Source organism: Bubalus kerabau, chromosome 16 (genome assembly GCF_029407905.1).
Source record: "Bubalus kerabau isolate K-KA32 ecotype Philippines breed swamp buffalo chromosome 16, PCC_UOA_SB_1v2, whole genome shotgun sequence".
In the NCBI taxonomy this organism is placed as follows: Eukaryota; Metazoa; Chordata; class Mammalia; order Artiodactyla; family Bovidae; genus Bubalus; species Bubalus kerabau.
The window spans coordinates 21,071,762-21,087,668 of NC_073639.1; the positions used below are offsets into that span (position 1 = coordinate 21,071,762).

At 42.1% G+C, this 15,907-nt stretch overlaps 1 protein-coding gene across 2 annotated transcripts in view; it reads left to right on the forward strand.

Annotated features, from left to right (window-relative positions):
• The first annotated feature begins 1,115 nt into the window (after positions 1–1,115).
• Positions 1,116–15,907, forward strand: part of TBC1D9 (TBC1 domain family member 9) — a 132,072-nt gene continuing 117,280 nt past the window's right edge. Inside the window, exon 1 of one of the 2 annotated variants that reach the window (XM_055550730.1) lies at positions 1,116–1,254. In XM_055550730.1, coding sequence (XP_055406705.1) covers positions 1,125–1,254 — 130 coding nt within the window. In that variant the 5' untranslated portion in view covers positions 1,116–1,124. The other variant, XM_055550731.1, reaches the window with a different exon arrangement.

Below are 15,907 nucleotides of genomic sequence, written 5' to 3' on the forward strand. Positions count from 1 at the left end.
GCTTCCAACTTCGCTATTTGCTCAAGCCCTACAGGTCAAGGAAAGAAGTGATGTAATGCACTTAGCTGGGCCATTTTAATTACAATGGAATGGAGTGGGGGCGGAGTTACAGGCGGTGACAAGTTTGGCGCATGACTTGCCTAGGGATGCAGGCAACAAAAACACCAGCAACCATTGGCTGCGTCCACTTCCGACCTCTGTCTCTAGCTCCAAGTCTGGAAGCTTGAAACACATTTCTTGGGAAGAGGGGTGGCGCCAGCTTACAGATCGTCAACCATAAACACACACACACACACGGCGCGCGCGCACACACGCCCCACGGAGGCTGGCAGCGTCCTCGCTGCTGGGATGGGCGTGGGGCCGAGTGCTCGCCACCCGGTCCCCAGAAGGTTCGCCCGAAGCCAGCTGCAGCGGCCTGGTTCGGCTCGCAGGGCCCGCGGAGATCTCGCGTCCGCAGAAGCTGGTGTCGCCGGGGCTCGCTCCTAGCGAGCCGCGCTGTCGTCATTCATTCGCAGTGTCCGGAGCGTCCTTCCAGCCGGGAGCTGGGCTTCGCCGAGGGTGCGAGCGGCCCCCAGGCGGAGTGTTCTCGCGCCGTGCCCTGGAGGGCTCTGAGCGGCTGGAGACGCCGGCGGCCGGGACCCTGGGTGGGCGCCGCGGGAGCAGCCGCACCCCAGCCCAGCTCCGCCCGACCCGCGGGGCAGGATCAGCGCCAGTCGCCCGCAGCCCTGCCAGCTGCCAAGCCGGATCCCGCGGCTGAGATACACCACTTCCTCCTCCTCCTGCTCTCCTTCCCCCTCCTCTCGCTCCTCCCGCTGCCGTGGGCCCCGACCCGGCGGCGGAGCCAAGGGGCCCGGGAGTCTGCGGCCGCGGGCTCGCGGGAGGCGGCGGCGCCGCGGAGAGGATGCTGCTCGCGGCGCCCGAGTCCTCGCCGTCCTCCCGGGCCGCCCGCAGGGGCTTCGCTGTGGCCCGGGCCCCGCAGGCCGCCCCCTGGTGAAATCGCTCTCCGCCGCCGCACCTAGCTGGCGGGCAGGCGGGCGGGCGCGCGTGTACCCGGGGCTGCGCGCCGGTGCGTGCCGGACCCGACCCGCCGCCCCATTGTAAGGGAGCCCGCGGCGCCAGGGAACATGTGGGTGAACCCCGAAGAGGTGCTGCTGGCCAACGCGCTGTGGATCACCGAGAGAGCCAACCCTTACTTCATCCTGCAGCGGAGGAAGGGGCACTCGGGCGATGGAGGCGGCGGCGGCGGACTGGCGGGTAAGGACCTGCGGGTGGGGGGCCGGGAGCTCTGCGGCGCCGCCCGCGGTCCTGGGCTGCGGGCACCCGAGACGCCGCCCTGTCCCTAGGGGTTGGGCCGCCCGCCCCGCTTTGCTGCTTGGAAAACATCAGGAGATGTCATATTCAGACTGAATGAGGTGCTTTTTTTGCTAATCCTGTCGGGCGACGGGGCCCTTCGTGTACCGGGCGCCCCGTAAGTGGGTGATGTTGATGAGAATGGAGATGAGAGAGTCTGGGGTGAGGGGAGCACCAGTGCTTAGGAACTAAATGCTGTACTTCCCGTATGGGCAAGAGAGGTGAAGGACAGTTAATTTTTGCTTCATTCTCTTTACTGGTAATGGCAGGATCAGGTATAAAATGCTCTTTTGTTTCCAGGGAAGCAATCAGTAAAGAGCTGGTGTGGTCATTTCCTATGTTAGTTATGACTGAAGAGAAAAGGAAAAAGGAAGGAAAAAGGAATATTGTTTTTGTTACACCTAATTAGGCATAACAAAGCAAGTTATCTGGTTATAAAGTAATTAGAAGTGTAACTGCATTTTAACTGTTTTAACTTAATCACTTCCGCAAACCCCCTCACGAGGTATTTTTTATTGTGACTAGTACTAAAACCATGCCATCTAATTCCAGTTTGTAAAACCAGACCCCTACCCTCTATCCCAAGAGATATCAGAAAGGTCTCCCTTTACTAACTAGTTTGGGTGGCGGGAGATGACAGATAATCTTGAACTCATACTGTACTAGAGAAATCGGACCCTTCCCTCTGTCTGTTGGTTAGAATGAACAGAATAAGGATATTTTTTACAATGAAAAAGTTAGCAGAAGAAACAGGAGAGTGATTGCAGAAAAGAGATAAACCTTGATCTCTTCAGAGTTCAGAATACATCCCCCACTTGGAGCTATTAAATTGTTGCTTTCCAAAATGCCTTGCTATAAACTAAAAATTCTTGACATAGTATGTATTTAGTTGTGATTCTAATGTATGAACTGGTTTTCTCAAGGCTGAAGTTCAAGGGTCACACTGGACTGTAGCTACTGGTTTGAAAGATCTTGCTACTGCATCAGATCACCTCTAGGTAATCTGATTTTCGGGCACTTTTTCTGGGGAATCTGCAGAGCTCCAGATTGTGTTCCAGAAATTCTGACTAGTGTCCTAGAATCAGAATTTTCCAGTTCATTTTGTAGAACTTGTTTAACAATATGTATTAATATGAAACTTGCATATTTAATATTGGTATCAGCCCAGATTGTCCTTAAAGTCTAAAGCAGCAATGTAGATAGTATATGTTATTAACAACATCTCCAGCCTGGAGATAACCCTTTTCACACCATGAACTACTGAGTATTTATTTTCTAGAGTCATTTGCAATAGGTTATAAAAAATAAGATGCAAAGTCTATCTTTTCTTTAAGAGTTTGTTTTTGATGTGGACCATTTGAAAAATCTTTATTGGATTTGTTGCAGTATTGTTTTTGTTTTATGTTTTGGTGTTTTGGCCTCAAGGCTTGTGGGGTCTTAGCTCCCCTATCAAGGATTGGAAGTCAAAGTCCCAATCATTGGGCCACCAGGGAAGTCCCTAAATCTTTTTCTAGTTACCGTTTTTACTGTGTTCCCACTAACTCTTGGAGCTACAATTAACTGCAGTCCACTTGGACTCTCATCATTGATGACTTATTACAGATAGATAAACTTAACTTCTAAATTGAGAAATTATACCTGTTAACAGTTACTGCTAGAATAATTGAAATCAGTAAAAATATTCCTGTCAATAAAGGTTATTTTCAACCAATATAGGAAAAATGTTTCCCCAGATAAATTGGTGCCACATCAAATGAAGCAAGGACATTTTAGAAATTCTTGTATAATGCGTAGTATTCCATTTCTAATGTGGGCTCATTCATGCATTTATTAACTCACCATATCATTTAAAACATTGGTTAGTCACTTCTGAAGTACCAGTGTCATGAAGCTCAGAGCCTATTGGGAGAAGACAGATGCTGAGAAAATTGTCCTATAAATTAATATAAAATCGCCACTGTCTCAGCAGAAAACAATCTAACCTAGTTCAAACAAAGAGAGTTTAGTGAAAAGGCAGCTTGGATGGAGGCAGGGTTAGCAGAACCAGTGAAAGGTACAGAGAAGGTGGAAGGAATGATGCTGCTGGAGACCAAGTGAGCCCAAGCCAGGCAGGAACAGTTTGGGCCTCCAGAGGAGCTACCACCCCCAAGGACAGAGACCCAGCAAAAAGGGGCGTGGAGGACATGCCCAGCTTCTGTCTTCTCCCTGCCTCCAAGTTTCTGCCGTTGCCTGTCATCTGTTGGACCCAATAGAAACTGGCTGGATGGGCTGTCCTGGTGATCTAGGATCAAGGGCTCAGCCTCCCAGGGATGGATTGGGGAGATAGGTGCAAACTGAGAATGACCAGCACTGAAGTCCAAGCAGAGGAATACCATGTTGGTTACCCCTTTACTGGTGGGAGTGGGAGGAAGGAAAGGTTCCCTGTAGAAATGACACTGGAGCTGAGAACTGAAGAAAGAAAATCAGCCTGTGAGAAGATGAAGGAAGAGCAAGTGTTGGGTATGAGTTATTGGAGATTTTCTGGAAGATCTCAGGACCCTTATGTAATGTGCATTATCTGAGCAGTGCTGATCAAATGCATGATGGGTGAGTAGGTAACCTGAACTAGTCAGAAGTACTCAGTGGTCCAGGGTGCTTGGTAAGATGTTAGCACCAAAGCTAAAACAATGGGCCACAGTGAGGATACTTCCCTTCCCCCTTAAGAGTATTCTCTTTTTGATTCCAAACAGTATACATAGGTATTGACATAATGAGGTTTTTTTTTTAGATTGTAGAGTCATTTGATTTATTAATCCCCTTTAACTGAAATTTCATACACATATATGCACAAAATAGAGATGCAGAGTGCAATGACTTATCCAGGTAACATCTTGTAACCAACACCAGTATAAAAACTGGAACATTGCAATGCCTCAGAATTCCCCCACGTGGCCTTCTGCCAATCACTGCTCATCATCGACCGAAGGTGAAAAAACAAACTGAAAAAACAAACGAACAAAAAACCTATCTTGATGTTTTTTTGGTAAACATTTCTTCATTTTTCTTTATAGTTTTTGTGACAAAGAACCTATCTCTAAATACAATGTTTTGGTTTTGCTTGTCTTTTTTTGATCAAGGAATGAATGGCATCATGGATTATGTATTGACATGTGTCTAGATTCTTTGTGACTGGAATTCATTTCCCCATGCTGTGTGAAAAACTGTTAGCCAAATTTATCAACTGTTCTGTTGGAGGACCTTGGATGGTTATTTGGGGTCTGTGGATAAGGTGGCTGTTGTCATTCTGCTGCACAACAGGCCAGTTAACCAAGAGATGAGGTGTTGAGGCAAGGAAAACAACCTTATTCAGAAACGTGGCTGGCAGACAAGATGGCAGACTGATGTCTCAAGATAAACATCTGGGTGGGGTCTGGAATCCAGTTCTAAATGGGACAGAAAAGGGGAGGAGTTGAGTTAAAGACCATTGTCTGGCAAGCATCTCCTGGAATGGCCAACCTTAGGGAGGGGAAGTGTTAATCTCTTTAGGCAGAGCCACAGGGCTCCCTGAGGCAGGTCATTATGTATGATTATAATAACAAAAGCAATGAAAAGCAAAGAGACAGATCCATCGTGGAGTCCTAAATGGCTCTTCCTTGGAGCTATTCTTATTTGTGTTTTTGGGGGCCTGTGGACACGCACCCAGGGGAGGAATTGTCAGCTTGTAGGTTGTGTGCCTCATCAACTTTAATAGATAATACCAAGCTGTTTTCCAAAGTAGTTGTACCAATATACTCCCACCCGCAGCAAATGGGAATTTCCCTTGCTCCTTATCCTTGCCAACATTGTCAGTCTTTGTAATTTTAGCCTCTTTTTGGTGGTTTTTCATATTGTGGAGTTAATTTGCTTTTTCCTTACTGATGAGATTGAGCACCTTCTCGTTTTGTGACATGATTGTTCAGGTCTCTTGACCACTTTGCAATTGGGTTGTTTGGGTTTTTTTCTTACCGATTTGTAGGTATTTTAAAATATATTCTGAAAGTGAGCTCATTGTTGGCTGTACATGTGGTACAGTCTTCATTCAGTTGCTTGCCTATTCACCCTTAAGGATGAAAAGATGTTCTTAATTTTAAAAAACCAAGTCCTTAATAGTCTTTTTTTCTTTGTGGTTAGTGTTTTATTACATCCTGTTCAATAAGTCTTTTCTTACTCTGAGGTTATGAACATAGACTTCTATGTTATCTTCTAGAACTTTTGGGGATTTTTTTATTTTTTCTTTTCTGGCTGTACTATGTGGCATGGAGAACTTCCCCAACCAGGACTCAAACCTGCATCCCTTGCAGTGGAAGCACAGAGTTTTAATGAGTGGGTAACTAGGGAAGTCAAAGACTTTTCAGTTTTAACCCCCCCAATTTTTATTTACCCCCAGATTTATTCACTGGGAATTAATTTTTGCATACTGTGTGAGATAGGGTTAAAGTTTTAATTTAAAAAGTATTTATGGACATCCAGTTGCCCCAGCACGATTTACTGCTAAGTCCATTCTGTTCTCATTCCGTTCTTACAAGATAGCCCCTGTGGGGCTACCGTGTTCGTAAATCAAGTGCTCCAATATGTGGTTGGCTCTCTAGTCCATTTCTTTTGTTTGTAAGAATATTTTTGCACCAATAGCACACCGCAGTTTTATAACAGGAGTTTATATTCATCAGACCAAGTCCTCTTATCTTGTTCTTTACGAGTTTCTTGGCTATTCTCTTTCACATTTACAGAACATTTTGGAATCAGCTACTAAGTTCCACCAAAACAGAACAACAGCAACAACAAAAATTTACACTGTTGTGATCTTGATTGAGATTGCGTTGTTTATAAATGAGTGGGCAAAATTAATATCTTTATAATGTTGAATCTTCTGGTCCATGAACATGGTATTTTCCTCTATTTAGATCTTTCAAAATTTCTTTCAAAGATATTTCATAGTTTTCTCTAAAGGTCTTTCACATCTTAGGTTTACTACTAGATATTTTATAGTCTGCTGTATATTGTTTCTTTAAAAAAATTTTTTTCTAAGTTCTTTGCTAATATATATATTTATTATATTTGCTAATATATATATATATTTTTTTAATTGACTTTGTATCCAGACCCTAGCTAATTTATGAAGTTAATTCTAGTTATTTATATATATATATATATATATATATATATATGTACGTAGGAAATGGAAACCCACTTCAGTATTCTTGCCTGGAAAATCCCACGGACAGGAGAGCCTGGTGGGCTACAGTCCATGGGTTTGCCAAGAGTTGGATACGACTGAGCGACTAAACACGCGTGCATATATATATTCTTTTCAGATTATTTTCCCTTATAGATTATTACAAGATATTGAGTATAGTTCCCTGTGTTATACAGTAGGTCCTTGTTGATTATTTATTTTATATTTGCTGCTGCTGCTAAGTCACTTCAGTCGTGTCCGACTCTGTGCGACCCCATAGACGGCAGCCCAGCAGGCTCCCCCGTCCCTGGGATTCTCCAGGCAAGAACACTGGAGTGGGTTGCCATTTCCTTCGCCAATGCATGAAAGTGAAAAGTGAAAGGGAAGTCGCTCAGTCATGTCCGACTCTTCGGGACCCCATGGACTGCAGCCTACCAGACTCCTCCGCCCATGGGATTTTCCAGGCAAGAGTACTGGAGTGGGGTGCCATGGCCTTCTCCAATTTTGTATTTAGTAGTGTGTATATGTTAATCCCAAACTGCCCTCTGCCTTTCCCTTTAGTAACCATAAGTTTGTTTTTGCTGTGAGTCTATTTCTGCTTTGTAAATAAGTTCATTTGTGTCCTTTTTGGGGATTCCGCATATACGCGATGTCATGTGATATTTTTCTTTCTCTGTCTTCACAGAGTGTGATAACGTGTGCATACATCCATGTTGCTGCAATTGGAATGAGTTCGTTCTTTTTTGTGGTTTAGTAGTATTCCATTGTGTATGTATATCACATCTTGTTTGTTCACTCGTCTGTCAGAGGACATCTAGGTTGCGTCCGTGTCCGGGCTATTGTCAATAGCGCTGCAATGAACACTGGGGTGCGTGTATCTTTTCAAATTATACTTTTCTCTGGATATATGCCCAAGAGTGGTTTTGCTGGATCGTATGCTAACTCTTTTTATTTATTTAAGGAATCTCTCTACTGTTTTTCGTAATTTTACATCATTTTTTCTTTTCATTCAAAAGGAGTTCTTATCCTTAGTTTGGCAAAAGGTTTTAATTATATGTGGATGCTGAATTGTTTCAAGTGCTTTTCTATATATATTAAGGTAATCATTTGATTTTTCTCTTTTATTCTGTTATTGTGTTGACTTATTAACTGATTTTTCAGGTGTTAAATCAAACTTGCATATATAAAATAAATCCAACATGGCTATGATGTTATTTTTTTGTATGTTCATTAATATCACTTGCTAATCTTTTATTTAGAATTTTTGAATCCTAATAAGTTAGTAGAATAGTCCTATAATTTTTCTTTTTCTTAACTTCCTTGTCAAATTTTGGTATTAAATTATACTGACCTTATAAGTAAGTTGTGGAGTTCTGGAAGATTTTGTGTGAGAGTAGTATTATTTTACCTTGACATGTTTGGCAAAACTCACAGGTGAAGTTGTCTGGCCTTGAAGTGTCCTTTTAGGGTTTATTGAATGGTATTACAGCATTCAGATGTTTAAAACTTTTTCTTTTATTGTCAATTTTATAAGTTTATTTCTTGTACTTTTTCATCCTAGATCTTCAACTGTATTGGCATAAGTTTGTTAAAGATATTCTCATGTTTTTAATGTCTGTAGGATGTACAGTAATAGCCTCCTTTTTTATTCTTGACATTGGTTATTTGTGCCTTCTTTCTTAATCTTTCTAGGAATTTATCAATTTTGTCTTTTTGTAAAGAATCAACTTCTAGGCCTGTTGATCTTTTTTGTTTACATTTATTTTCTACTTCATTAATATCATCCATTTATTATTTTCTTCTTTCTGTTTCCTTTGGGTATATATTGTTATTCTAGTTTTTGAAAATATTAGTTAATTGATATTCAGTCTTATTTTCTAATATATACATTTTAGATAATTTTCCTTCTAAGTATGGCTTTACCTGCACTGACTTCAGTGCTTTGGAATTTAGTAAGATTTGTTTTATTTCCTGCTGAAGGTCAATGTTTCTAAGTGTTACATGTTGTGCTTGAGAAGAATAATGTGTTCTGCAGTTGCTGGATAATTGCTCTATTTATTCAGTTGGCTGGCTTTGCTGCTTGTGTTTGAGCTTCTCTGATGGCTCAGCTGGTAAAGAACCTGCCTGCAATGTGGGAGACTTGGGTTCGATCCCTGGGTTGGGAAGATGTCTACACTCCAGTATTCTGGCCTGGAGAATTCCATGGACTGTATAGTCCATGGGATCTCAAAGAGTCAGACACGACTGAGCTGCTTCTGTTCAGTTCTTCTACTGTAATTATGGTTTTAGACCATTTGTCTTTGTAGTATACTTCCAATTTTTGCTTTTTATGTTTTAATACTTTATCTTTAGGACTGTATACATTTATAATTGTATATTTCTGGTGGATTGAACATTTTATCATTAGGGAGTGTTTGTCTATATCTCCAGAATTGCTTTTTGCTATATCATTATAGTTAACGAGAGGTTGATTTGGCTAATGTTTGTATGGTTATCTTTTTCATATTTTTACTTTCAGCCTTTCTGTAGCCATTTATTTTAGATGTCTTTTATAAGTAATGGATGTTGATTTCTTTTTCTTAATCCAGTTTGAAAATCTTCACCTTAATTGGATTATATAGGCAGTGTATTAATACATGTGACTTAGGTTTAAATTATCTTATTTCAGTGAGGTCGCTTAGACTTGTCTGACTCTTTGTGACTCCGTGGACTGCAGCACACCAGGCTTCCCTGTCCATCGCCAACTCCCGGAGTTTACTCAAACTCATGTCCACTGAGTTGGTGATGCCATGCAACCGTCTCATCCTCTGTCCTTCTCTTCTCCTGCCTTCAATCTTTCCCAGCATCAGGGTCTTTTCAAATGAGTCAGTTCTTCACATCAGATGGCCAAAGTATTGGAGTTTCAGCTTCAACATCAGTCCTTGCAGTGAATATTCAGGGCTGATCTCCTTTAGGATGGAGTGGTTGGATCTCCTCGCTGTCCAAGGGACTCTCAAGAGTCTTTTCCAACACCACAGTTCAAAAGCATCAATTCTTCGGCACTCAGCTTTTTTTATAGTCCGACTCTCACATCCATACATGACCACCAGAAAAACCATAGCTTTGACTAGACAGACGTTTGTTGGTAAAGTAATGTCTCTGCTTTTTAATAAGCTGTCTAGGTTGGTGATAACTTTTCTTCCAAGGAGCAAGTGTCTTTTAATTTCATGGCTGCAGTCACCATTTGCAGTGATTAAACGCTTTCTATTTTTCCTGTCTGCTCAGTGTTCTTTTTTGCCTTCCTTCCTTGCCTTTGGTAGAATATGGGTTTTTGTTTTGTTCTTTTTAAAAATTATTTATTTATTTAACTCCATCTGGTGGCATGTGAACCCTTAGTTGGGGCATGTGTGATCTAGTTTCTTGACTAGGGATTGAACCCATGTGCTCTGCATTGGGAGCATGGGGTCTTAGCCACTGGACCACCAGGGAAGTCCCATTTTGTTTTGTTTTATATATTTTTTTAATGCTTACATTTTTAAGCCTCTGTTAGAAGTTTTATATTCACTTCTCTATTCTTTTAGTGGTTACTATGGAGATTATAATGCATTCTTGACTTAATATATGTTGTTAACTGGTATTTTCATTTATTAAACATTTTTTAAAATTGGCACTCTTAATCTTTTCCTAGATAATACAAGGACTTTGACTTCTTTCACTCCATTTAGCCCCCCATTCTGCAATTTATATGCCATTGTTGTAATGTATTTTATTTTTTATATATTTTCAACACAAGAACATATCGTTACTACTACTTTTTAAAGTCTGTATTCAGTTAGACTTCTGCATATGTTTACCACTTTTGTTGTTCTTTCCTTTTTTTCTGTACTTTTTTTTGGAATCATTTTTATGCTGCCTGAAAAACATCCTTTACTCTTTCCCTTAGTGAGAGTCTACTGGTGACAGATTTTTCTCAGTTTTTTTATAGCTGAAAATGTATTCATTATGCTTTCATTCTTAAAGTACATTTCTGGTTTGAATGGTTGACAGTTAATTTTTTAAAACTTGGTTAAGATACTGTTACATTGTCCTCTGATTTGTCTTTTCTTTTTCTGGAAAAGGAAACTATCACTCTGATGATTGCTTCCTTGTAAGAATATGTCTTTTTCTCCATCTGCTTTTATAGTTTTCTCTTCGACTTTGGTTTTCTACAGTTTTGATAGGATCCAACTATTTGTTGATTTTTAAAAAACACTGCATGAGGTGGTAGGACTTCTTTGATCCATTGTTATTAGCTTTGTAAACTTCATCCTGGAGAAGGCGATGGCACCCCACTCCAGTACTCTTGCCTGGAAAATCCCATGGATGGAGGAGCCTGGTTGGCTGCAGTCCATAGGGTCGCGAAGAGTCGGACACGACTGAGCGACTTCACTTTCACTTTTCACTTTTCACTTTCATACATTGGAGAAGGAAATGGCAATCCACTCCAGTGTTCTTGCCTGGAGAATCCCAGGGACGGGGGAGCCTGGTGGGCTGCCATCTATGGGGTCGCACAGAGTCGGACATGACTGAAGCTACTTAGCAGCAGCAGCAGCAGCAAACTTCATCCACTGCCTCTTGAAACATTGCTTTCCCCTGTTCTCTTAGTCTTTCTTTCCGGAACTCCAATTACATGTATGTTAGCCAGTACTCTTGCCTGGAAAATCCCATGGACGGAGGAGCCCGGCAGGGTACAGTCCATGGGATTGCAAAGGGTCAGACACCACTGAGGAGAAGGCAATGGCACCCCACTCCAGTACTCTTGCCTGGAAAATCCCATGGACAGAAGAGCCTGGTAGGCTGCAGTCCATGGGGTCGCTGAGGGTCGGACATGACTGAGTGACTTCACTTTCACTCTTCACTTTCATGCATCGGAAAAGGAAATGGCAACCCACTCCAGTGTTCTTGCCTGGAGAATCCCAGGGACGGGGCAAGCCTGGTGGGCTGCCGTCTATGGGGTCGCACAGAGTCACGACTGAAGTGACTTAAAAGCAGCAGACATCATTTTATCTTCTATGTCTTGTTACCTTCTGAATTTTACTTGGTTCATTTTGGTTATTTTCTTCTGATCTATGTTCCAATTCACTGTCTATTTAACTGTATTTAACCTGTTAAGCCTACCCATTCATTAAAGTTTCTCTGAACTGCAATATCTTGAGCCTTTGTGGTCTGTTCTGTTGCCTGTGATTTCTTCTAATTTTCATTCGTGCTGTTATGCCTGGTTGCTTTTCATTATGTACTGGACATTGTACTCTTACTTTGCAGAAGTAATCTGAAATAGAAGATGGTGTAAGAGATAATTTTTCTTCCAGTTAGAAACCAGAATAACTATTTTTAGGTGTTGCTGTATTTCAAAAGTGAACTCTAACCTGGGAAGTTTTGCCTACTTAAGATAGGCATTTATGATTAGGCTGTAGATCTCCAAGGTCTCAACCCAAAGACAGCGCCATTACTTTCCAACTTTTTGCTGGTGCTGATAGCTTTCCTTGTCTTTCCAGTCTCTAATTCTGCTAAAAAGTGAAAGTGAAAGTGTTAGTCTCTCAGTTGCGTCCAACTTTTTGCAATCCCATGGATTGTAGCCCGTCAGGCTCCCCTGTCCAAGGAATTCTCTAGGCAAGAACACTGGAGTGGGTAGCCATGCCCTTTCCCAGGGCGTCTTCCTGACCCAGGGGTTGAACCTGAGTCTCTCGCATTGCAGATGGATTCTTTACCATCTGAGTCACCAGGGAAGCCGCTAAATTCTACTAAAAGTATATCCCGACTCTCAGCCACTCAGAAGCCCCTTTGGGAAGAAGCAAATACTAGTGCCCACCCCCACCCCCAACAAGTCAGGTTCTTGTCTCTGAGCTACTTTCCCAGGTGAAGTATTTTGTCTCTTTTTAATTCTTTGATATTTTAAAGCATATTTTTGTCCCATTTGTATAGCTGTCCTCAGTAGTGGGTTGTCATGCGAATTGCCTTTTCTACCGTTGTAAAGTGGTGCTGCTATTATCTCCATTTTATAGAAAAGGAAAGTAAGGCATTAAAGAAACTGAATGACTTGCCATGGATCACACAGCTAATAAGTGGGAGCCTATTTACGTCTGAATCTTTCTTTACGAGACTAACTATAGTGATATGGGTTAACTTTATTTTCCTCATTGTCCCCCTTGAGAATCTAGTAAAAGTGATTGACTCTACCTTCTGAGAAATGAAAACACTGAAAAATTTTACATGCAGTTTTAGGGGCTTCACGGATCCCAGGTGAATTAGAATATAGGTGCTTCAAGTTAGAGGACGTCACAAGAGATTGAGACAGTTTCTCCAAACCAAAAGTGTGATAATCTCAATTTCTCATTACCCAAAATCAAAAGCTGTTCTGTCAGAAATGTGTTGAGTACTGACTGTGTTTCCAGGGCTGAACTTTATAAAGATACAAAAGAAAGAAAAGGCAAGTTTTCTTGCTGAGCCATTACTAAGCTAGTGATCAAACTGGGATGAACAGATTCGGGAGAGCTAAGAACATAGGCATGGGGGTGATACGGGTGCAGACTCAGGCTGTATCCCAATGTTTTGATCTGAGATTAGCACTAGATTATCTGGGGATTGGACTTTCTGCATCACATGGAGATCATCACAGCTAGGGGAATGTACCATTTGATAAAGGAAGGTGATTAAGAAGCAGTGAACACAGAATCTGCCTGCAACACAGGAGACCCAGGTTTGATCCTTGGGTTGGAAAGATCTCCTGGAGAAGGGAGTGCTAACTCACTCTGGTATTGTTGGAGTGAGAATTCCATGGTCTGAGGAGGCTGGCAGACTACAATCCATGGGGTCACCAAGAGCCTAACACGACTGAGCGACCAACACTTTCACATTCAAACATAGAAAAAGCTCCCTTCCCTGCCTAAAGGTAGGAAATAAATTTTCTTTTTGCTAGAAATAGACTCTTATCAGCCCAGAGCCAGCACCAGAGGACTCTGCAAATAAACCTTGTTGAACTAACACTTATCTTCCTCGATAAAGAGTATACGGATTAGCTAGCCCTAGTGGAATTATACCCCTAGTTCAGATCGCTGTGTTTTGCCAATTCTTTACAAATGTATCGTTTCTTTGTCTAAAAGGTATAAGAGCTTCCTCCTCTGGCCCCTTCTTTGGATCTTCATTCTCTTGTGTAGGTTCTCATGTACATGTACAAATTCAATACAGTTTGCATGGTTTTCCCCTCGTAGTCTGTCAGCTTTAATTTTTAGACCCAGCCAGGGACTCAAAGAGGGTGGAGGAAAACTTCCTCCCTAGTCAAAGAACTCAGTAGTGAAGGAGAGATAACAAAGCAAATGTTCTAGAAGCCCTCACTAGTTAACGGGTACCTATTTTGGGGGTAAACATACTCATCTTGCCAATTTGTAAGTATTAGCAAAGTTGCTCCTTGTTGCACTTAGCAATTAACGTTTTTTTCTTGTAGATTAATTATATATAAAAGGCACTGAAGTGTGTTGGTGCCTAATGGAGCCTGATGTGACTGTGTGTTGGGGTGGGCAGTGGTCTATAGCTGTGTATGCGGTGGCTCAGTCACTTACTTAATAAGCAAGTGCTGCTGGCAAGAAGCATGGTTCGACAAAAGCAGATGTTGCTTGCTTGTTCCATGAATTCCTCCCCCTCTGCTTATCACTTCAAGAGAATTTTGTCCAAGAATGATTTAGTCACCCGTTCCAATTTGTCTTGAGACTTTATCTTTTTCTGCAAAGCAGCTGTAAGAACAAATACATGTGATGTGTGTAGGATTTGAGATGGCTTTTGACATCTTCTGGGTGTTTGTAAATGGATCTCCAAAAGAAGGGAAGAGAAAATGTACTCCAAGCTTCCTTTCAGAAAATTGAGAGAATGAGGCTGCCTTCCTTTTTTAGGGATATTGCGGTTATTTTCTTCTTTAGCAGCATCACACACAGAGGTGTGCGTGTGTGTACGTGTGTGTTCCATTGTATCTGACTCTTTTGTGACCCCGTGGACTGTAGCTGGCCAGGCGCCTCTGTCCATGGGATTCTCCAGCCAAGAATACTGGAATGGGTTGCCATTTCCTCCTCCAGGGGATCTTCCCAGCCCAGGGATGTAACACACATCTCCTGCATTGGCAGGCGGATTCTTTACCACTGAGCCACCAGGGAAGCCCCACGTGCACAGGGGACTCATTTTATTATTTATTGTTTTAATTGGAGTATGTTTGATTTACATTGTTGTGTTTCTTCTGTAGAGCAAATTGAATTAGTTTTTAGATTATTTTCCCATATAGGTCATTACAGAGTATTGAGTAGAGTTCACAGGTCCTTTTTAGTTATCAATTTTATATATTGCTGCTGTTGTTTGGTCATTAAGTCGTGCTTGACTCTTTGTGACTCCGTGGACGGCAGCACCACAGGCTTCCCTGTCCTGCACCATCTCCCGGATTTGCTTAATTCATGTCCATTGAGTTGGTGATGCCATCCAACCCCCTCATCTTCTGTTGCCCCCTTCTTCTCCTGCTCTCAATCTTTCCCAGCATCAGGGTCTTTTCCAGTGAGACAGCTTTTTGCATCAGGTGGCCAAAGTGGTGGAGCTTCAGCATCAGTCCTTCTAATGAATATTCAGGGTTTATTTCCTTTAAAATTGACTGGTTTGATCTCCTTGCAGTCCAAGGGGCTCTCAAGAGTCTTCACACAGTTTCGAAAGCATCAATGCTTAGGCGCTCAGCCTTCTTGATCTTTCAACTCTCACATCCATACATGACTACTAGAAAAACCATAGCTTTAACTATAAGGACCTTTGTTAGCAAAGACATGTCTTTGCTTTTTAGTATGCTGTCTAGGTTTGTCATAGCTTTCCTTCCAAGAAGCAAGGCTCTTTTAATTTCATAGCTAGAGTCACCATCTGAAGTGATTTTGGAGTTCAAGAAAATAAAACCTGTCACTGCTTCCACTTTTCCCCCATCTGTTTGCTGTGAAGTGATGGGATTGATTGCCATGATCTCAGGTTTTTGAATGTTGAGTGTTAAGCCATCTTTTTTCACTCTCCTCTTTCACATCAAGAGGCTCTTTAGTTCCTCTTTGCTTTATGCCATTAGAGTGGTATCATTTGCATATCTGAGCTTATTGATAGTACTCCAGGCAGTCTTGATTCCAGCTCATAATTCATCCAGCCGCCATTTTGCTTGATGTACTCTGCATAGACGTAAAACAAATAGGGTGACGATATACAGCTTGCCGTACTCCTCTCCCAGTTTGGAACCACTCTGTTGTCTCATGTCCGCTTCTAACTGTTGTCCATACAGGTTTCTCAGGAGACAGGTAAGGTAGTCTGGTCCCATCTTTTTAAGAATTTTCCATAATTGGTTGTGAT